Source organism: Balaenoptera acutorostrata, chromosome 1 (assembly GCF_949987535.1).
Source record: "Balaenoptera acutorostrata chromosome 1, mBalAcu1.1, whole genome shotgun sequence".
Classification (NCBI taxonomy): domain Eukaryota; kingdom Metazoa; phylum Chordata; class Mammalia; order Artiodactyla; family Balaenopteridae; genus Balaenoptera; species Balaenoptera acutorostrata.
This window is the reverse complement of record NC_080064.1, coordinates 48878220-48902215: the sequence shown is the minus strand read 5'-3', so window position 1 is coordinate 48902215 and position 23996 is coordinate 48878220. Positions and strand designations below refer to the sequence as shown.

At 41.9% G+C, this 23996-nt stretch overlaps 1 protein-coding gene across 7 annotated transcripts in view; it reads left to right on the top strand.

Moving 5' to 3' along the window:
* Nucleotides 1-23996, top strand: part of DAB1 (DAB adaptor protein 1) — a 416708-nt gene that overhangs the window by 117367 nt on the left and 275345 nt on the right. For all 7 annotated transcript variants that reach the window (XM_028164171.2, XM_057532044.1, XM_057532077.1 and 4 more), the window contains exon 2: nt 19018-19220. In XM_028164171.2, the coding sequence (XP_028019972.1) occupies nt 19154-19220 (67 nt within the window). In that variant the 5' untranslated portion in view covers nt 19018-19153. The remainder of the gene's footprint in view (nt 1-19017; nt 19221-23996) is intronic.

The following is a 23996-nucleotide window of genomic DNA, read 5'->3' as shown; positions in this document are numbered from 1 at the left end:
CCTTTCCAGCATCATATGACTAGTGAATGCAGGGGACACAGGTTCAAGCCCCGGTCCAGGAAGATCCCACATTGCCGTGGAGCAGCTAAGCCCGTGCGCCACAACTACCAAGCCTGCGCTCTACAGCCTGCATGCCACAACTACTGAGCCCGTGCACCACAACTACTGAAGCCCCCCCGCACCTAGAGCCCATGCTCCGCAACAAGAGAAGCCACCGCAATGAGAAGCATGCACAGCTCAAGGAAGAGTAGCCCCCGCTCGCCAGAACTAGAGAAAGCCCGCGAGCAGCAACGAAGACCCAACGCAGCCAAAAATAAATAAATAAAATAAATAACAAAAAAAACCCCCAAAAAAACGAATGGTGAAGCCAGAAAAACCCAGCCTGGTGGGCTGCGTTGCTTTTTACTAGACTGTCAGCTGCTTAAGGGCAAGGACCCCATCCTCTCTGCCCCGGTGCCTGACTCTGGCCTCATTGAGGCCTCACCTTTTGCTTCTTTCTCCCTCTCCCCTCTGGTCCACACCAGCTGTTGCTGAAATTCGGCCTCTGTACACCGGTGCTGGATTAGATCTCGGAAACAGCATTTTGGGTGAAGCAGACAGAAAGAGCTTTATTGCTTTGCCGGGCAAAGGGGGCCGCAGCAAGCTAATGCCCTCAAGACCGTGAGTTCCCCTCCCCGCACCCCTGGAGGGGCTAGTGAGGAGTCTTAACAGTGTTCAAGGAGCAGGGCGTGGTCAGCTCATGGACATTCTTCTGATTGGCTGGTGGTGAGGTAATGGGGAGTCAGCGTCCTTAACCTTCTGGTTCCAGCTGGTCTGGGGTCTACTGCTTGTGGGCAGCATACAGTTAACTTCTTCCACCTGGTGGGGTTTCAGTATCTGCATAACAGCTCAAAGGACGTGGCTCATAATATTATCTATAGTCCTTGAGGAGGAACCAAAGGTCCTTGACTTCATTTAATGTCTAAAGTATTACTGTTTTGTCTTGCTTATCTGTCTTTATGTTTTTCTGCATGTTTTCACTTCTCCGATTACATTTATTCTTTGACGAAAGTTTTTCCACAGACAAAGGGCAGGCAGAGCACATGGGTGGAGGTTTATTCTGAGAAGGCCTCAGAGGGTCCTGCTCGGTTACACAGCCTCTTCACTGCTCTTTCAAGACGCTGGGCATATTTCTGCTGAGGGATTTGGGGCCTGCTGTCCCCTCTGTCTGAAATGCTCTTCCCCCAAGTCTGCGTGGTGTCACCTTTACCTTCTTAAAAGCTGTGCTCACTGGCATCTCAGTGGGGCCTTCCCTGACTACTCTTTGGAAAATGTTCCCCTTTCCAGCACTTCTTATTCCCTCTCCACCCTTATTTTCCTTCCCACAACTTCCCAACATCTGACATATTGCATACAGGCATACCTTGTTTAATTGTGCTTGGCTTTATTGTGCTTCTCAGCTGCTGCTTTTTAACAAACTGAAGGTATGTGACAGCCCTGCATTGAGCAAGTCTATCGGCGCCATTTTCCCGGCAATATTTGCTCACTTCATGTCTCTGTGTCACATTTTGGTAATTCTCCAAGTTACTTCAAACCCTCCAGCAGCAGAAAGATTCTGACTCACGGAAGGCTCAGATGATGGTTAGCATTTTTTAGTGATAAAGGGTTTTTTACTTAAGATATGAATGTTGTTTTTTAGACCTCACGGTATTGCACACTAAACAGACTGCATTTTAGTGTAAACATAACTTTTATATGCACTGGGAAACCAAAAAATTCGTGTGACTTGCTTTATTGCCATATCTGCTTTATTGAGGTGGTCTGGAACCAAACCTACAACATCTCCAAGGTCTGCCTGCGCTTGACTTACACATTTTTGTCTGTCTTCCTTCACTAGGACATAAGCCACGTTACCACAACTGAACAAATGCATGGCAAACAGCCTGCAGTCAGTACATTAAACTCTGTTGACTGAATGAGTAAAGAAATATGTTTGGAGTTGGAGGTGGGAGTCGAGCTGTGTTTGAATGCCCCTTGCCCTGATTGGTGTTCATGGCAGAACACTTAGTTTCTCCCCATGTGGTCACACCTTGCCAAACCCCTTCTCTGGCAATCACTGGAACTCCTAATTACGATTCCCAGCTGTGAACTTTGCCCTTCCTTCTTTACGGGGTGGCTCTGGGCTCCCACAAGGTCCAAGACAGCTGTCTCTTCAGGAGCTGTGCTTCGCAATCTGATCACATGGGTAATGGTAACATTTAATTTAATTTTTTAAAATCTCTGAGTAGAGCTCTTTATTAGAAATTAATTTGCTCAGGTTGTTGGGTGTTATTTGCTTCTAGCATGCTGAGGTTATTTCCCCTGGGTAGGAGATAGTTCCCTGAGCGCTCTCTCTCCTCTGCCTGAAGTTCTAGGGAAACAGTTTCTAGAATGTCATCCTGTGAAGCTGAGTTTTGGTAAATTCTGAGCAGAAAGCACCTTCTATAGTGCGGGCGAAAGTCTTACTCTCCTTGAATTCTTTTAAAGGTCTCTTTTATGCTTTTTGAAATGTTTCAAAAACAACTTGTTCCTGGAACAGGAATTTTGTAAAAGTGAATGACGTTAGAAATTGTCTAATAATATGAAATCATATGGAAGTTCTCTCTAGCTGATGTTACGAATGGTGTACACATTGGACCGTAGTGGTGTCAGAAATGGACTAGGAATCAGGTGACCTGGCTAATTGTTCTGTGTAACTTACTAATTGAGTGACTTCGGGCAAACCATTCAGTCTCTCTAAGATACAGTTTTTCATTTGAAAAATGAAGACTCTAGGCCATGGTCTCGATGATATCCAAGATCCTTTCTAGCTTTAAAACTCAAGACTGGAAGCCTAAAGCCTTCAATTTTAACTTGGATACAGCCATTTCTAATAAGTGGTAAGTCACCTTCCTCCTCAGAGCCCCAGTTTCTCAGTCTTTCAAATGAGGATCAAGACTTCTAGTTTGTGTTTTTCCAAGGGCATTAAGAGAATTTTATTTGGACACACAAAGGTGAACATACTTTTTAGCTGTAGAATCCTGTTTTTATTAGAAGCAACTTCTTATTTTATTGTGATTTCATGGCATTGTGCCAACAAAATGGATAAAAGGAGGTGAAAAGTCATTGTACATCATACTGACAGTTTTTAAGTGGTACTTTTAAAATATATGGGTGTTATGTTTCACTTTTGAATTTTTTATTTTTTTTAATTCCCATCTTAAGTTCTTGACTTGAGCTTGGGGCAAGGGATTCAGACATAGCTTTCATGAAATTTTTCAAAGGAGTATTTAATGTCCCCATTTTGAACCACTGATGTTTTGTGCGTGTTTCGCCCTGGAATTCCTGAGGGAAGAGATCTTTTCATGCTCCCTCTGAGCATATATCCCTTCCTCCGTGGACGGATATTAGCTGGTAATACCTAGAGAATCACAAATGTCGAGTGAGTTGCTCTTTGCAGGACCAGCTGGCTGCTTTCTGGAAACTTCCAGTTAATGGGCACCTAATGGAGACTGGCTCACTTTTTAGAGATAAACCTAATTAAAAATCTGGAGTCCTTCATTTACCAATTTGCGTCTTGGAAGCCATTTAATATTAATACTGTTTTCTCTATCTTGATCTTTTTATCCCTAATGAATACTCCTAATTTAGACTGTAAATTTGAATGACTAGAGGCTGAAGTTCCCTCCAGAGAGGGAAAAGTTATCATTTTATTGGGGCCAGTGACCCCACCGGCTTTGGCCCAGATGGCTGTGCAAAGGTACAGAGATTTATCAGACAGGGGAAGAGGTGTGGCCTAGAGTCAGCAAACAAAGAAGGTGTGTCTTACCAGCTGGGGCTGAGAGAGGAGGGATGGGACCAGCTAACCTACTAGCCATACTAGCAAAAGGGTCCTGCCCTCTTATTCTCATCCCACCCCCACCCCCACCCCCATAGTATTAATTTTAACTCTAGATAATCTACAGGAAAGCATAATGTAGATCTAGGAGTCAAGGTATGAAAAAAGATCTTGGAATCCAGAAGACATGGATTCCAGTCCTATTGTCAACATTTCCCGGCTGAGAAACTGCTGGCCCATGTCTTCTTATCCAAACATGGCAAAATAGGGGCAGCGAAACACCTTACTGAGTTGTCATGAAGATGAAATGAGTGTGCGTACAGGGAAGTGCTTGGCAACCCGTGACAGTCTTTAGAAAGGAAGTGTCAAATGCGCGCAGAGAAAAAGGGGAGGCCTGAGGGCACCCTCCTAAGAGGAGCTAGAGATCTTTTCCTCTCCCTGTTGCTGTGTTCTGACAAGGCTTGTTGTCTTCCCATCAAATTAAAATGGGAGCCAAGTGCGGAACAGAGGAAGCGAGCTGTTTAGGCCTCAGGCCTCAACCTCCACGTGGAGCTCAGGCCAGCTCACCTTTGCTACCCCGCAGAGAAGGCAAAAGGAGTTAATGATGAAGTGCCGGAAAGGCACTTGGAGGTTTTAGAAGCACTCACCCAAGTAACATTACACACACATAACGTCAGCTACACAGAACTGCACGGCTGTATTATTAATCATTTTGTGGGGTTTTTTTAATTAGTAATAAAGACTTTAACCAGAGTCCATTTAAAAAACTATTGTTGGATGTACTTGAGGAAACGAGCATAATATTTCTTTTCAAACTTTGTATAAGAGAAGTCTACCCAGAATCCTCGTACTTGGCAGGCAGAAATTCATCTAAACTGCTTTCCAAATTTACCAAGTGCTTGCCTGAATAGACAAGGAGCCTGGGGGTATTTCTTGCAGGAGCGATGAGTTGTGAATCCCAATATGAGATGTGTGTAAAAAAAAAAAAAAAAAAAAAAAAAAAAAGCTGTTTAAAGAGGGAAAAGAAGTTTCTGACTGTTTGGCAAAACAGGTTATTTTTAAACTGAAGAAAAATAGGATTGTGGGGATTTCAGAGATTTTTGTGATTTTATTTATTCAGCTCTATGTGGGACTTGCTTGCATCTCATTAGCACAGAGGCAAATGGAGATGCAAGAGGAATAGAAGATCGTCCGTGCCTTCAGGTGGCCTTCATGCTCATCAAGGGACAAGATGTAGGTAGATCAGAAAATGACAATGTATGCAGAGCAGGCTGGATTTATGGAAACTTTGTGATACTGGGAGACAGATGCATTTGGGTTCTAGATCTGGATCTACCTGGGGCTTGATGTTTCATCAGTTCGGTGCCTCAGTTTCCACTACTGTAAACAGAGGTAATGATACCTCCCCAGGTTGTAAAGATGAATGAAATGAGGCATGTAGAATGCTTATCCCAGAATGTGGCACATAGTAGTATAATCACAAATGCAATTCTATTTTCCTTTCATTGTTTCTCCCTTCTGTTTCATGCTCTGTCACAAGGAGACATGTAGTCTTTGAAGTTCCTAAGGAATGTTGAAGACTATGGGTTGTGACAGAATATTTTTCATGGAGGAGGAGCTGCCCTTGGACCTTGAGCTGGCTGTCTTCTGCCTGCCCTTCCCGGCTGCACCCTGCTCCCCTCCATCCTCCTTTCCTCCCTCCGGGAGGAAGGCTCACCTGGGTGGACTGCATCCATGGGCTTCCTGGCCCCTTGGCCTCTTCTTGGAATTAGCCATTGCTGAGTTCTAGCAGGAGGCTGAAGGGTGGGCGGGAAGCAGAGTGAAGTCTGTGTGTTTTTATCGGCTTTTAGACTTTCTCCTGGCTGGGTTGCCCTGAGCTTGCTGTATCCTAGACTGAAGGTCACCGGGTCCTTTTAAGGCAACTTTTTCTACCGGGTCCCCTCCCAGTTCCTGTCGCCCATCCCTTCTGTCACCCCTTCAAGCCTAGGAGAGGTAACAGTTCTGCTATTCTAGCCCTGGGACCCTGGCCTGTCCTTCAGGGTTTCCCTTCAACACAGCCCACCCTTGGGTACATAATCTCTGTATTAATTCTTTGCAATAATACTATTTTGAGTTTGTCATCTGTTTCCAGATGGGACCTCAAAGAGTGGGCTGAGTTTGATTAGGTGAGGAGGTGTGGCATTGGGTCACCAGGGTGTGCTCTGGGGTCTACGACCAACCTAGTGTGGCCATAGTGTGTGTTTCCTGTGAGGAGGGTGGGCTGAGCTGTGAGTCTGGGGAGATGTGCTGGGCTAGAGCCTGAAAGTCAGGTTAACATATCAGATTTCATAGCACAGCAGAAATCGTTCTTGGTAATTGTTTCCTGCTTCATTTTGACGCATATGTATCGAAAAACTAATAGGTATATGGTATAGGAAATAAATATCGGAAATTTCTCCCTTTTCCTTCCTAAGAATGATATGCAGATGAAATAGAGGGAAGGGAAGGCAAACAATATGGAATGAATCTCTCCTGTAGCACCAGGCAATTTGCATATATCATCGTATTTATTCTACTCAGCAACCATTAGGGGCAAGGTACCAACTTCCCAGCTTCACAGAGGTGGGCATTGAGACCCAAAGACTTCAAGGGACTTGCCAAAGTTCACATAACTGGGACTTAGTGGAGCCATGATTTGAAAACCCAAGGCCGGTCTGTGAGACGGTGATATTCATGATCTTGTGACTTTGCCAGCTGCAACATGTGAAGAGTGATGTAGTTAAGGGTTCAGATGAGAGGTACGTATACGTACACCAGAGTGAGCCTCAGGCTATTTTTTTTACAGCCCCCCCTTCCAAACCCCACCCCAGGAAGAAGGGGTGTGGCATTGTAAGGCCATGCACAGCAGGAATTTCTGCAGGAGGAATTTCTGCAGGAGGAGTGTCTCTAGAATCTCAGAATAGCCGTACAGCCTGGCGTCCCAGAGACTGGGATATGATTTCATAACAGGAAGGATCCTGGATGTCTCTCAGGGACCAGGTCATCTTATTGTTCCCATTGCACAGGACATTGTTCACTCCCTAATTGTATATGTATTTCTCTGCCTGGTGGCTTCTGCCAGCCTTCTCTTCACTGAGTCATAACTTCTGCTCAGTCAACCCCTTGCTGCCTCAGAGCTTGTGCATCTTTTCACTTCTGGCCCCGTTGCTCCTGGACAGAATCTGTATTAATGAGTTCAGATTCTTGAGAGAGAGAATATGCCTGTCTTCTCATATATCCAGTCTGGATCTAACCCTTCCTACCAGGCCACGTTGTGGCTCTGGTCAACCAGTGAATTGTCCTCGGGTAAGGAATGGACTTCTGGTGCAGTCAGCTGGGACAGATTAGGGAGTGGACATTTTGGGGGCAGGGCATTATTCTGTCTATTCTAGTCGACCTCTGGCCCCCAAAGATTCACATCCAGCCCAAATGCAGAATACAGGCAAGGTCTCTCTGTGATCTCATCAGTTCAGATGTCCACATTCTCATGATCTAAATTATCTAAATCATATTCCAGTGATTAAGGCATAGGCATCTTTTGGGGGGGGCATTTTCCTGACTATCCCCAGCACTTAACACTATGTGATAAGTATCTTAAATAGATTATGTCATTTAATAAACCCACCACATCTGGTGCCTATTCTCAGAGCCATCGTATTTTGCAGTGGACGTGTTCAGGCTCAGGGGAATTCAATAACAGGCCCAGTTGTGGGGGACCAGGGAGTGGGTCATGCCAGCCCTGAAATCACATGTGAATTCTCTTTACCTTTATGCCTGTGTTTCCCGTATATATTGCTGCATATTCGGATCACCTGGGGAGATTTTAAGCATCCCAGTGCCCAGGTGGCAGCTCAGATCAGTTAAATGAGAATCCCAGGGTGAGAGCCAAGAGTCAGTAGTCGTTCCAGATCCTCAGGTGATTCCAATGTGCAGAAAAGCTTGGGAGCCTCTGCCCTGCATTACTCATCACTAAAGGACGGTGGTCCAGGCGAAGGGTGCACATGGTCAGGGAAGCCTTCCCCATGAAGGGGAGCTTGAACTTAAGAGTCGAAGGCATTCGCAGGGTGTAACAGTGAGGAGGGCATTTCATGGAGAGTCGACAGCTTTCCATGTTGGCGATTTGCTCAGTATTTGCCGAGTGTGATGGAATTTTTAGGTTTCCGTAAGAAGGTTCAAATAAATACATTCACAAATCAGGAAACGACGGGGAAAGAAGAGCTCCTTTGTCCAAGCATCTATCCCCATTTACGGCTTGAGCAAAACACAGCCCCATGGTTATCACTGTTGGGGATGGATTTTGTGAGGGAGATAATTGTGGAAATTGGGTTGCTTCCCATCAAGTGCAGATCCTTTTGTGGAGGAAATTTGAGCTATCCGTGTATCCCATTTTACAGTAATTGAGATTGGACTAGCAAATCATTAGCGAAGCAAATGAAGTTGATGGGCTTTTTATTTTTTTCCAAAGGAAGGTGGAAAAAAATTTGATGTTTGAGAAGAGAGAGAAGAATTAAAATGGGATGTCAGTGATGGGAGAGAGCATGCCCGTCTCCTGGCTCTCTGGGCAGGGGGAGGGTGGCATCTGGGCCGAGTCCTCCCTCGCGTGGGACCAACAGGAAGGGCTCTTGCAGGTGCCCCCTGTGGTCAGGACAGGCACTGGGATGTGGACCTCCTTGGGATGAGCCGCCACCCAGGGCCACCCTGGGAACCAGGCAGCTTGGGGACATCTGTTGCTTACTCGCCCAGCTTGCCACTGACAGATGTTGGCCTGTGTGGTTCTCTTTCCCACCGTCACCTTTGAAGATAATGCAATGAAGCTTGTGGAAAGGAGAGTCAATAATGGCAGTATATATTTTAGGTAAGTCAGCAGGTGAAGCTGCCAGATGTGATGCTTATTTATTTAAAATCCCCTTCACTGGGAGGGCCTCATTAAATACTTGTCTTTTCTTCCTGCGAGACCCCAGGGAATAGCAAGAGTTCCAAGTTACTCAGACACATCGTGGAGGGAACTGGGATGATGGCAGAGGGCGTTCAGTCTCCAAGAGCAAACAGACAGCATGCCCCGCCTTGTCGTGTGGCTGGTGGGGTTAAAGTGAGAACAGGCGTCGGCTAAAAAGCCAGGTGATGAGGGGGATGCCATTTTAGGACTAGTGCTGGGGAACAGGTAAGAAGGCCACCTGAGGCCAGCCCCCATCCTTGGGAAAGTGTAGCGGCCACCAGGCCTTGATTCATCTCTCTCTGTACCTCCCCCCTGTAGTCCAGTGTCCGCTGTGTACAGAGTAGGTGCTTAGAAATGTATGTGGAATTGATTTGGTTTACAGAACCTGTAATTTAACGGCTGTGTGCTGAAGGAGTTGGGTATATTTGCTTTTTTACTACTTCTTCCTGCAAATTCATTTATCTAGGACATCTTTGGAAAGAAAACTTGAAGCGCATAAGCTTTTAAACTCAGTAGCTCCGCTGTTGCAAGCAGCCTCCCAGCTAGACCCCCAGTATCACTGGTCTCCAGCCCCGGCGTGATTGCTAGGTTACCATCATCTTTAAAGAACCTGAACTGTGTCAGCCGCTGCCCTGTTCAGTCACTGCGGTGGTCGCCTGTCACCTGCTAGCAGTCACCACCCACTGATGAATCCTATTTGAAGTTTGCACTTGGCAGCCGCGTATGAATTTTTAGATATAAATTTATATACATGTGCTGCTGTGAATCTGCATGTTAAAGTAATGAACTATCTCCTATTTTTTTAGTTTGTAAGTAGATATTACAGAGGTTGATGTCTTCACTCCAGTGGATTTTCTTCAGTAGGGACTACAGGATGCCCATGTTATAGATGAAGTTGAGGCTCAGACTAGTTTTAGTAGCTCGAGTGCCTAAAGTTACATAAGCAGTCAGTGGGAGAGTCAGGCATGATTCCAACCCAGCCCCTCAGCTTACTGCTTTAGGTTCTGCCATTTACTGACACATTTTTGTAAAATCAGAGGTGAAGATTTTAGAACGTTGGGCAGAAGTGGGGCCTCAAGTACTGAAAACGCTAATGGAATTATTTTAAGCTTATACACATTTTTTTCTGATACTCTATTAGTTTATGTAATGAATTTTCATGGTGCAATAAATACTCAATGAAACTGTGTGATCCATTAGTTAAATGAAATATTCCTAAGTATGCCGTGCTGCTGTCACATAAATTCCTTTAATATTGCTGAAATCTGGTTCTGACTTTTGTGAGCTTTGAGTTTGATTAAAGAAACACATTCTGTTCCTCCTGTTATCACCTTGCTGAAGGCTGACAGATACCTGGGTAATAACAGTGCCTGCCTTCTGGAGTGTAGCATTTTATTTTCCCCAGAGTACTTTCACATAGCTTTCATTTATTCCTGTTCATTTAATCCCATGAATTATAGCCAGCATTATCCCATTTTACAGATGAGTAAACTGATGGACCATGTCAGTTTTTTAATTCTAGATTTGCCCTAGAAATGCCAGACCACCAGATAGCTCTATAGTAAGATCCCAATTATTTATTTTTCAATTTAGTTAAAAGAAAAGAAAGCATGCTTTGTTCAAAGATAATTTAAAATGACTTGAGTCTCATTGTTTTGACCCTATTCAAAAGTATTACTGCTATTATACTTTAGTATTATATTCTCAGCATAAGTTAAGGCACATTGAAAATTCCCTGTTGGATTTTCTATAGAGACAGTGCTGATGTTAATGTCCATGGGACCACACAGCGCTGATTTTATGAAAGCCTGTAGGCCCTTTTCATTCTCTGTTTCTAGTTTAAGGTTATTTGAGTGTGGACTTTGTGGAACCTGTAACTGATCATATTTCCTTCTATGCTTTGGCCTCTAGGAATCTCATAGATTTACATCCTATCTTCTGTAACCGTACAGATTTTATTTGGTGGCCTATCGTTGCTTCTGCCTCTACCTTCATTTCCAATCCTTTGTTCCCCATTCACTTCAGTTTTCCTCATTCATTAATTTTATCCTGTTCTAGAGAATGACTTTCTAAAAAATTTTCTATAAGCTGCCTGAATTCTTTTTATTTTTTTCATAATGTCAGGTGGACATAACCGACAAGCAACACAGTGAATGTGAGCTCTCAGGCCAAGAGATGTGTCCTTCTTCTGTGATTTTTCTTTCCTTTCTTGAAACACAATTGTGGCAAAACAGTTTTGATTGGGTCTGTAGTGAGGTTGTTAATCTGTCAACTTTGTGGCCTTCAGAGTTTTAAAGCCAGGGATATGTTCTATCAATGTAGTAGTATTCTGGAAGGGTTTGGGCAAAGCAAGTGATGGCCCTACATTTGCTGTGAGGATGGTGGTATTTTAACAGTAGAGAGAGAGATGTAGTATCTTCAAATATCATTCTGGTAAAGTTTCTGTAGCGCTTGCACTTCTGACACCCTTGGCAGAATTAAGTAAGTGTTGCCATTGGGCTCTAGCGAAACCTTTCTCTTTCCTTTTTTCTTGTTCCTGAAAAGAACAGATGTACAGAATGAGCAAATTTTAGGCAGTTCCCAAATGGGCTAGATCAGATCAGTTAGCCCTTGACATATTAAAAAAAAACGGAAAAAGGGTTGACAGGTTAAAATCATAGTCCCAGGGATGCAGAGGGAGATGGCCCAACAAAGACTGACTTTGGCTATGTAATTAAAGGAGTTTGCAGTGATCTATGGGGCCAGTAGGTGAAAAGTCTTGGGACGGAGTTGGGGGGCAATTCCTGGCATGGAGGCAGAGTCTGGAGGGGAAGTCAAGAGTTCAGTAAGAAACAGACCTGCTCGAAACAACATTGGTCCAGAGACTTGTGTCAAGTCAAGCATTCCGGGCAGATACAGGATGAAGTTGGAATCTATAATAAGAACTGACAGCCATAAACTGATTTTAAACTCAAGTAGCCTTGGGAATTAGAAAGCATGCCATCCAGGGAGCTGCAATGGGTCTGAACTTTTTAAAAGAAAAGTGAGACCAGAATTGGCTTTGTTGCATCCCTGTATGTGTTAGCGTCTGAGCTAGGCTTTTAAAAATTTTTTTGTTAAATTTGGAAATAATTTCACAATTACAGAAAAAAGTAAAAGAATAAGAATATACAAAAAGTACTCTATGCCTTTTACTTAGATTCACCTATTGCTACTGTTTTATCACCTTTGCTTTATCATTTGTGTATTCTCTCTCTCTGTGTATCTGCATAGATACACACACACATATGCTGCATGTACATATATATATGTATATGATTTGTTTTTCCTGAATCATTTGAATGGTGCATGTAGCTTAGCCCTTTATACCTAAATATTTGGTGTGTAGTCCCTAAGAATAGGTATTTTCTCTTACATAGCCATAGGAAAGGTATCAAATAAATTCAACTTTGATATAATATTTTTACCTAATTTGCCATCCATATTCAAATTTGTCAATTGGCTCACTAATTTCTTTTGTAACATTTCTTTTCTAGCTAGTAAAGGAGGATCTGGTACAAGCAATGCATTTAGTTGTTGTACCTGTTTTGTTTCTTTTAATCTAAAATATTTCCACAGCCTGTCTTTGTCTTTGGTTATGCCATTTTTGAAGAATAGACTTTCTCCGCATTTTTATATACATGTTCTGATTAGATTCCTGGCCAGGATGCTGCATGATAATGATGTGGTCTTCTTGGGGTATCACCGGATATCCATTTGCTCGTCTTTGTTAATGTTAATTTTGATAACCTAATTGAGGTGGTGTTCAATGTCTCCATCGTATGATCACAAATTTTCCCCTTGCAACTACAAACAACAAGTGAGAAGACACTTTAAGACCTACAAATGGCTTGCTTCTCATTGAAAAATTTCCCTGGATTTAGCATTTATTGATGATTCTTGTCTGGCTAAGCTTTACTCTGATGGCTGCAAAATGTGATTTTATACTCTAGCACTTCCTCTGTATTTACCAGATAGTATCTGTTCTACTGTCAACAAGACAGCCTTCCCTTCTCCCCTACTTGTTTATCTGTCTGTTTTCAGTATGGATTCCCATTTTTTCAGTGGTTTATTATTTATTTACCTTCCTTAAATTATATTGGTGTTTAAGCTGTTTCAGAATTGGCCAGTGAGAGCTCCTCCAAGATGGCGTCTGTATCCTTGTGACATGCCCCTATCATTGGTGCTGGTTTTGAGTACTTCATTACTTTCTGGAACTACAAGATATGTCGGGCTTATCTTATACTTGCCATGCCCCAGCTCTGGAATCACCCACTTCTCCAAGAAACCCTGGGTCCTTTTACTGAGGAGTGGTAGTAGAAACCAAAATCTAGGTATTTAGGTGTCATGTTGTCATTGGGTTATCTTTGCTCCTTGACCTGCTCAGTGGACAGGGCTGGGAAGTCATATGCATATAAACACATGTATACACATTCTCATATACAGATGCATGTATATTTTATAAACCATGAATTTACCCTGAAATCTCCAATTTCCAGTCTGTCCCACAGTTCTCTTTCCTGCCCTCCCCCTTTCCATATTTTAATGTCTCTTCTTGAATAGTGAGAATCTTGGCTCCCAAGAACATTAAAGAATTTACTTCCTTGTCCAATCTTATAATACATCTAAAATAGTTTTATAATTGCTTTGCCCATTAGCACTACCCAAAAAAGCCTACTAAAAAGAGTTTGAGGTTTGTTTTTAGCTCCCCCTGCCCCAATCCTGTTCAAGACCGAGTGTAAACAGTCAAATTGTGTTCGTAGCTATTCATATTAGTTCTTCTTCTCCTACCCTTTCAGTGATTGTGCATATGATGCTCCTCTGAAATACAGTTGGATTCATTTGTTTCCATCCACTTGCAGTTTTAGCATTTTCCCCACCTCCTATCCCTGTTAACTTAATTTTACTTTCTTCAGATATGTAGAGCATTAATAGGCTTCCAAATTTGGAAATTAAACAAAAAGCTATACTGAGAAGTATCGCCCTCTGCCTTGTCCTTCTACCTGGTCCGTCAGTCATTCTACGACCCATTCATGTAGAAAGACAGCTTCATTGTTTTCTGGTGTGTTTGTCCTGTTTCTTTTTGTAAAGATAAGCAGTTAAGTCTTCTCCTTTCTTACATGAAACTAGCATGCTGTAGATTGAGCTAGGCTTCCTAAGTGCCCAAATTTCATTGATCTTCCAAATCTTACACACTTGGTGGTGGTCTTCCTATTTTACTGATGTGGAAACTAAGACCCCTGGTCTGTACTATTGCAAACCTTTTTGCCTTGTTGATAAATGGCCTGTTTTCAGTGCTTTGTAGTTTGAATGAAGCTGATTAAGATGCCCTAAATTATGAAACGTCAGGTAGTAGCACATACAATTTTTAATCCATAAAATTGCTGCCACTGAAACCCAAAGTCCTGTTTCTGGGAAGTATAGCTCTTCATCTGGTTGTTAAGGCTGGATTGTCCCTTTAGCCTGGAATTTCAGTGTCCTTAGCATATCACACAAGGCTTAAATCAGGGTGTGGCACCTGGCTGGGAGGGTTGTTTTTGACTTTTTGTTTTTTCTTTTTAAAATTGAGGTGAAATTCACATAACATAAAATTAACCGTTTTCATATGTATAATTCAGTGGCATTTATTATATTCATGATGTTGTTCAACCATCACCACCATCTAGTTCCAAAACATTTTCATCTCCTCCAGAAGAGACCCTGTAACCATTGAAGAGTCATTCCCCACTCCCTGGCTTCCCCCAGCACCTGACAACCACTGATCTGCTTTCTATCTCTATGGATTTATTTATTTTGGGTATTTTGGAGGCAAATGGAATCACACACTAAGTGACCTTTTGTGTTTAACTTCTTTCACTTGGCATGTTGTTTGCCAGGTTCATCCACCTTGTAGCATGTATCAATCCTTCATTCCATTTTATGGTTGAATAATATTCTATTGTATGGTTACACCACATTTTGTTTATCCATTCCCCAGCTAATGGACCTCCAGGGGGATTGTGAGTGAAACTGGGGAGAAGAGAGGCTTGGACCCTGCCTTGTGCTGTGCTGCCTACTAGCCACGTGACCATGAACGAGCTACAAAACTGGCTTGTGCCTCCCTTTCCTCATTTGTCAAATGAACATAATAATAGTATCTAACTCTTCAAGTGACTGAAGGATTGGCTAAGATAATATGTGAAAAGTTCATAGTATAGTACCTGGCAAATAATGGGCCTTCATAAACATTAGCTATTTTACCGTAGGATCGTCTGAGCGTGGGTGGGGAGGAGAGAGAACACAAAGGTGCGTTATAGTAGGTGTTTTACCATGCATTTGTTCTGTTGTAGCTGCTCAAACCTTTGTGCTTTGTTTAAAAACGAAAAGGCCTATCTGTTTTCTCTGCTTTGTGGTTTGGTGTTTTTGCCCCTCCCCCACTCCCTACCCCCCCCCCCCCCCCCCCATCACTGAACGTGGGATTTTACATTTAGAAGCAGTTCAGTAGACAGAATGTCTGTAGTGGAATGCTACATAATTCACTTTTAGATTTGAAGAGCTCATTATAAAAAACCTGACACACTTCAGGAATATTAAATTACTGCAGATTGTGTGGAGCAAAGAAACATTATTGAAGCATTTCAGAATTCTAGGCGAGCCTGAATTTAACTGGTAGGGTTTCACAGCTTTTACTGGGGAAAAATGATTTGAGTTGTCACATGGTTTCTGGCCCTAGAGGACTTTAATCTCCTTAATTACAAAGAAACGAATTTCCTAAATAATTTGGAGCTACTTCACAGCATTTGCTCAACCTCTGGCTTTTGGAAAATTAAAGGGGATGCCAGGGTCCTGGTCGTGGAATGTTCTCTCTGTACTGTAGCTTCCTTACGCAAGTTTTTATTAGAGATGATGCTGGTTTCCTTTCTTTATTGATATGGGGATGTACTTCAGGAATTCACAAGTAATGCTTATAACACTTGAACACAATCACATTTTGTCAAACAAGTGACACTGAAGATGCCCACAGAGTAGGGAGAGGTTCTTTATTGTGGCTTACAAAGTCAAAGGAAAGAAAATGGCCCAAATCCAATCCAGTTTTATACATCGACTTTAAGAGTGCTTGAAATGGTGTAAAACCCATATTTCAGTTCATGTCGGTGTTTATGGATTAGGTACCTACTGTGTGCAAGACCAGCATCATGGAAATATCTTAGCTTCTACCATTTCCTACAATTTGTCCTTAGAGAGCCGACTTAACCTGCCTTAGTTTCCTCCTCTGTGAAAGGATAATAATATGAGGCTGTGTTTTGACCTTGTATTCCTGTGTTTGTAACACAGGAAACTATTAGAGCCTAATATTTATTAAGTGCTTGCCAGGAGATGTGCCCAGACACCCTTCCAAGCATGTCACATGTGTGATCACAATTTCCACAGCCACTCCATGAAGTTGATACTGTTATCCCCATTGTAAAGGTATAGAAACTGAGGCAAAGAGGGGTTGCATAGCTTCCTCAATATCACATTGCTTGTAAATGGCTTAAACTACGAAGTTGGCCAAGAATCAGATCATAACACAAGTAAGGAGAGATTCTGTTACCCAGTCCAAGCTCATACTGCTCGCTGCACGACAGGCCAGTAAATTGAGAGATGAGGTGTTGGGGCAAGGGATAGTGACTTTATTTGGAAAGCCAGCAGACCGAGAAGATGGTGGACTAATGTCCCAAAGAACCATCTTCCCTGAGTTAGAATTCAGGCTTCTTTTATACTAAAAGGGGAGGGGGTGTGGCTGGTTGTTACAAACTTCTGGGTGTTTTAATCCTTTGTTCTTGCAGCTGTCCCTGTAACTCAGGTCAGGATGTTCCTGTAAACCTCCAACAAGGCAAATGTTATTCTCTGTTGTGCAACTCTTTATCTCTGTATGAATGGAAAAGTGTTATACCTTTAAAGGTCAGAGCCTTGAGAATGGCCTATCCTGTATATTTCAGGCTAAGACAACATTCTTAGCTTGTAGCAAAAGCAATAGAGTACAAAGGTTAAAGTAAGAGAAACAGATCCAATATGGAGTCAGATTTGTTCTTCCCTATTACAGTTCCATTTAATGGAGGGATCAGAAAATCTTTCTGCCTAAGATACCTCTTTGAACTGAACCTTGAGAATGTCAAGGCAGAATTGAAAAGAAAAATTCCATAGAAAGGTAACAGCACAAGGGAGAATTGGGAAGATGGGAAAGTGTGTCACCTCCCTACTAGACTTAATGCGTCCTTTTTTTAATTTTGGTTGTTAATTTCAAGCCTCCTTGGACATGCTGGTCCTTCTGCCTGAGACAGCCATTTATTCCTTTATTACACATGCATGTACTGAGTACCCATTGGTCCTTTCCCTTATCATCCATGTGACAGAGGCATCATTCTTCAAGATCAGACAGTGGAGAGCTTCTTCTCTGTGAAGCTTTATTGATTCTTTCAAGCAGAGGTGAAAGCTTGCTCCTTTGTTACCCAGTATGCCCAGTTTTTGTCTGTTTTCATTCTGGTCATGTGTATTGCAATCCCCTACATGACTGACACCTCTGCTAGACTGAATTTCTTTGAGGACAGGAATCAGGCTTTGACCCTGTACTCTTGGCCTGCATGGTTGTGCAGTACACGTCTATTGACATGAATGAGGCAGCACTTGCACCTGGCCTGTTGTAGGTTCTTAGTAGATACTTGTTGCAATGAAATGACTAGTATTATTAATAAAATTAATTATCTCTTTATATGACCAAGTTTTGTGACTCTGTCATCTCTCATGGAATGTTGTCTTTTGAGGGCAAGAGGTTAGGAAGGGGGTGAGGGCTTCGTGGCATGGTGCAGATAGATGGCACAAAAGTGGCCGGAAAAGTTCTCATTTTCAACATATGGTTTCCTGGACCCCATTCTAGGAAGATAATTTTCCATTTTCTTTAGTTGTAGCCTTAGATCCTCTACTTTAAGTACCTTCATTCAGGGCCAGTGTCCTCCTAAAAAATAGTTTGTAAAACAGTTTGTTAAAAGCAAACAAAGAAAGCAGATATCTTTGGATAAGGTGTGAGTTTCCCCATATTTAAGCCTTACTACAATTTATGTGGCTTTTATATTAGCCTTTCTAGTTAAGCCATCTTTAATTGGCATGATTAAGAGATTTTGGTCATTATTCTTTTTGAGCTGAAACGCGTTCAAGGTCAGCCTTTTCAGATGAAAAGTTCTAGATCTGTGGCATGAGCTAAGAATTGGCTACACAGTTTGAAGATCCATTTCCAGTAGCTTTATCTTAATATTCTTTAAAAATGGATAACTCCTGAAATGTTTATTTTCAACTGAACTCTCACATATAGCTATCAGAGAGACGGTCCCTGGGAAAGATTGTTGACTTGACACTGGGAATACATTCATTCAATTTAAATGAAATCAAATGAGATAACGTATGTGAAGCAGGAGCTGAGGGCATAGTATATAGTAAATGTATAGTAAATACTGGCTGTAATTGAAGTGGTATTATCATCATTATTATCTCTTCCCAGCACAGTGTCTGAACTTAACAGTACCTAGTAGTGTGCAAGGCATATTTATTAAAGAAAGAAGGGATGAAATGTGTGTCTGCCTGCCTCTTTCCTTTTCTTTTCCTCCCCACGTTAAATGCTTGTCTGCTCTTATAGCTGCGGGAAAAGCTGACATAAAAATGGGCTTGCTGGAAAGTTTCTCAGCCCCGTTTGTCACCTTACCCTTGGAGCCCAGTTGTATGTCAACTCCGCGTTCCCTCTGATGCCTGCCAGTGAGGGACAGACCACAGGTCACTTCCCTATGATCTGCTTTAGCTGCCAAAGCACTAGTCAAGCTTGGCTGACGTATGGGTGCCTAGTTGTTGGAAATGTCTCCATGGGGCTGCTCAGGAAATATGCCTGTGCTGTATTTTCTGGGTGGCATCTAGTGCTTGACAATAAGAAACATGGAAAATAAAGAATTGAGTTTTGCTTCTCTTGAAAATCCAGAGTTTTAAAGATCTGTTTTGCATTACCTATTGTGAGTTTTGCAGATAAGGCCTCTAATTCTCTTTGTTGTATGAACTCTGTTGATGGCTTAATGAAACCATGTGAACAGTTTCTACATGGAGACCAAGGTTTTCCTGTTTTTGTATGTTTGACAGTTCCTTTTTGCCCTCCTAATTTCTAACTTCACCAGGGTGGTGATTCTGAATGTTCTCTTCCCTTGATTTGCAGCGCTCGAAAGGAGTGAATGAAATGTGCAGCTCGGGGTGTCATTTCTGAAGGGAGGAGTCGTTTTCTTGGAGAGGAGTCCTCAATGAGCCTGGCCGAGGCCCGGGATCTGTGTGAAGTGGACTAAGGATTTAGTAGGATGTCAACTGAGACAGAACTTCAAGTAGCTGTGAAAACCAGCGCCAAGAAAGACTCCAGAAAGAAAGGTAGGGCCCAATCTGTTCCTTTCCTAATGGCTACCTATTGTACAGGAATGAGTGTTTCTGTCTCTGGAACGGTATTTGGTACTATCTTTGTGATTGCATATATTTTTAAATAATCACCAACATTATTTGGTGTTTTTTGTATTCACAGTATCATATTTTAATGGCTCGTCCTTATTCTCTGGGTAAAATCCAAAATTCTTTTCATAATATGCAAACAGAGCCCTTCTTGACCTGACTTCTACCCATCCCTCCAGCAGCATCTCTGCCCAAATCTGGGCTGCATCCCCACCCAACCCTGTTTGCCCTCCAGGCATTCTGTGTCTTGTAGTTCACCTTTGCATATACCAGTGATTTGCAAACTCCAGCCACACAAAAAGCACCTAGAAGGCTTGTTACAACACAGATTGCTGAGCCTCGTCCCCAGAGTTTTTGGTTCCCTAGCCCTGGGGTGGGGCCCAGGCTGCGTTTATAACAAGTTCTCAGATGATGCTGATGTTGGTTTGAGAACCCCTGGGCTGTCGCTTCAGCCGGAAGTACTTTTGTCGCTCTCCACTTTTTCTTAACACCAACTCCTTCTTATTCTTCAGATTTGAGCTTACTGGGGCCTCCTGGAGGGCCTTTCCTTACTCCCCAAATTGGGTTATTTGCTTTTGTTTGTTTTGTTTCATTAGCACTTTGTTAGTAGCTCACTTTCTTAGAAACACCCTGGTTTTTTTCCCCCCCTTTGTCAGCTATACTATACAGTCCTTCAGAGCTGGACCCCTTGTTCACCCTTTTAACTCCCAACAATTGGAAAGTGTTTGACACAGAGGAGGCACATAGGTATTTGGTAGAGAAGACTGGCAAGCATAGTGTGATAATAGAATAATTCTATCTCTGTTCACGATTTTTGGAGAATTTGTTCCTATGGCTTTATGACCACGTCTTTCGTTAAGTTTGTCTCCTTGTTGGAATTAGATGTAAGCACCTTGTTGCCCTGTGTGTGGGGGTGTGTGTGTGTGTATGTGTGGTGTGTGGTGTGTGTTTTCTCCCTGTGGTTTCAGTTCTTTCCCTCCCCTGTCTTTAAAACTGCGTGGACGAGGATTAATACAGCTCTCCTTCAGGTCTTGAAATCTGTCAATATGGGCCTGCAAACAGGATGCCATTGGTTGCTTTGTATAGGCAGTGATTTGTTTGAGATGTTGCTGTGCCTGCCCAGTCATGTCTTCTGATGGCATTTGTCTGATACTCCATAGGAAGCAAGGGACATAAATGTAATACATATGCAGCTCTTGGACAGCCAGAACCCCAGGAAGGACTATAAATTTTGCTTTAGATGTTGATTTGAAGCACAAATATTTTGGAAGCAGTCTATTTTATCCCCTGAAACCTAATGTAAACCTTGTTTCTTATGCATCATGGAATAAGAATAATAGAAGGAAGGCAAGTGTGTGAGAGAACAGGTCTTGGGAGAACTGCTACATGGGAAAAAAAAAAAAAAAGATTGCAGAGCCCAGTATGTACTAGAATTCAAATGCTTTTTCACTGGAAACTGACAAGTTATATTTTTGCTTCAAATTTAACCTTTCCACTAAACTTGTGCTCTTGAATGCTTAATGCATTAAAAATTATACTTAGTGCATATCTTTTCATTCTTAATTTGAACATGCAAAACCAGAAGCATTCTGAAGAGAGGATTCCGATTTTTCAGAACATTGGCTTAGTTGAGAACTTGGAATGGGACGGTGAAGGTGACCTTTTTAGCTCCTCCTCACCTTCACATGCTTAGTAGCTCTAAAATCAGCACAGCACCTATGCAAGGAGTGTCCTCTAGTGAATGGCTAATACCATAAAGTCTGGGCAGGCAGACCTGGGTTCAGATTCTGGCTATATCACCTCCTAACTGTGTGACCTTAGAATGTTACTTCACCTCTCTGAGCCTCGTTTCCTTTCCCGTAAAATGAAGATGTAATATTATGGAGCTCAAAGGCTCACTAGGAAGATTAACTGAAATAAGGCAAATGTAACAGTATAGAACTTGGCATATGTTAAAAACTCAACAAAGTTTATATGTGTTCCTCTCTTCCTCTTCCCCCTTCCCCCTCCTCCTCTTCTCCTTACTTCTTCTCGTCCCCTTCATTTACTGTCATCTTTCTCTATCTTTCCCACCTCTCCCGTCTTTGTCCTATTTCTCTTCTCCCTTTTTCACTCCATCCTCCTTCTCTTCCTCATCTTCATCAGCATCATCACATTATTTTCTCTTACCTACGGGGATCTTAAAAAGTATACAGCTCGGGCTTCCCTGGTGGCGCAGTGGCTGAGAATCTGCCTGCCAATGCAGGGGACACGGGTTCGAGCCCTGGTCTGGGAAGATCCCACATGCCACGGAGCAACTGGGCCCGTGAGCCACAACTACTGAGCCTGCGCGTCTGGAGCCTGTGCCCCGCAACGGGAGGGGCCGCGATAGTGAAAAGGCCCGCGCACCGCGATGAAGAGCGGCCCCTGCACCGCGATGAAGAGTGGCCCCCACTTGCCGCAACTAGAGAAAGCCCTCACACGAAAACTAAGAGACCCAACACAGTCATAAATAAATAAATAAAATAAATAAATAAAGTATTAAAAGACTACCTTTAAAAAAAAAAAAAAAAAAAAAAAGTATACAGCTGATTTGTCCCAGAGCAAGATTTTACAATTGTTTGTAATTATGCAACAGTGACAAATAGTTTTTTTTCTTGATACCCTTGTCTGGACCAAGGCAACAGGAAATCACACACGTACATTAAGAAGACACAACGAGAATGTGCTGGTAACAGGATTAATTCATTTCCTGTTCTTTAGTTTTGGCTATGGGATAGTAAGTATTCCATTAAACAAATGTTGCTAGCTGGGTGAAAATAAGTAGAACTTTAAAAGGAAAGAAGCAGTTTATATATTGATCTTGAATCTTGAATTTAATAGCCTTACTAAACTCTTTTGCTAATACTTTCTCTAACCCTTCTTTGATTTTCTATTGAGGTAATATATAACCTCATAAGTAAGTTTCTGGCTTCCTCTTCAATCCTTAAGTACTTGTTCTTTTTTTTATCTTATTCTGTTGGTTGGGTCTGTCAATATAATATCTAGTAGAGAGTAGGTATCCTTAACTTTTACTTAAATTAATGGAAATGCCTTAAGTTACCTGTAAGTGTGATATTTAAGTATTTACTAAATATTCTTTATTAGTTTGCCTTCATTTCTCATTTCTAGGAATTATTTTTTTTAAATCCTGAATTTTCATGTTGAATTTTATCATATGCTTTTTCTATATTTATTTCAATGATTATACATATATTTCCTCTTTTAGTTTAAAACCAATAATAAGTCATGGATTTCACTGATAGATTTTCTGATCTTCATTTCTGTTCATGATGTCTTATTTTCTATACCCTGTGGATTTAATTTGATATTTTACTTAGTTTTTTTCTATCTATATTAATCAGCAAGATTGGTATATAGTTTTCTTTTCTTGAACAATCTTTGTGCCTGATATAGGTCCAAGTTGATAACCTCATATAATGATTTTGGTGGTAAGGAAATAATTTTAGACTTCTTTATGAAAAAATATATACTTTTTAGTAATTTCATTAGACTTTTAAGAAGTTATATATGCTTATTACTGAAAATTAGAAAAGACAAAGTAAGCATGCATAATCCTAAAAATTAAAAATAACTTTTATTAACATTCTAAGTTACTTCCTTCTGGACTGACTTTCCAGGATAATATGAGATTATACTGTTCATACAATTTTACATCCTGCTTTGTCATTTGACATTCTGTCATAAATACATTTCTCATATTACTACCTGATATTACAGTATAGTAAAGTTTTTTCTTCTCTTGGCAAGATTTAGGTGGTTCCTGGAGCAGATATTTTATTTCCTAAAAAAAAATACCTGACAATGTAAGGCATCTATCATGAAAAAGAGCGGCAAAAAGAAAGTTAAGAAGCCCTTTATAATTCCTCACAAACCTATCACTCCAGTTCTTTAACCCAGGCTGTTGAAAGCAAGTCAGACAGATTCAAAAACAAGTCACACAGGAGCATATTTCACCACAAAATGAGTTTCTAGACAGGCCAAGTATGAGATGTAACTAGAGTATTCACAATTCAAATAAGGAGGGGATGAAAGTAGTGAGAAATAAAGTTGTTTTCTTCATTTCATTTTTCTTGGATTGTGTCACTACACATACAGCTTGTCAGACGGTACCTATTCTAGGAGTGGAATTTGATGGAGGACTGGAGGAAGAGAATGTGTATTTTCAGGTTCGTTACCCGCCATCGAAGGGGGAAGATCAGTTGACGCAATCTGTGGTAATCCTGGCGTTAGGACACCCAGTAGAAGACTGTGGTAGAGGAACGGGTCCCAGGATGAGCAGACACAGACATTTCTGGGGATAGTGCCTGGAGTTTTGCAGGCAGTGCCATCTGGCAGCTTGGTGTCATGGAAAGAGCACTGACTTTGGAGTCAGACAGACCTGGTTTTTAATTTCTAACTCTTGTTCTTATCTGCTGTGTAACCAGAGATGGGTCATTTAGCCTCTTTGACCCTTGTCTTTAAGGGTGTGTGATGTGTGTGTGTGTGTGTGTGTGTGTGTGGTGTATTACTACTCTGCTTGTTATCAGAAAGGTGAGCGAGATTATCTTGGGTAAAGGACCAGCTTGGGATCTGCAACATGGCAGTGGTGTGGGTAACGTTAGCTTTTCTGTCCTCTTCCTTCTGAGATCGTGGTTCAGTATTTTCTCCTTATTTTCTAGA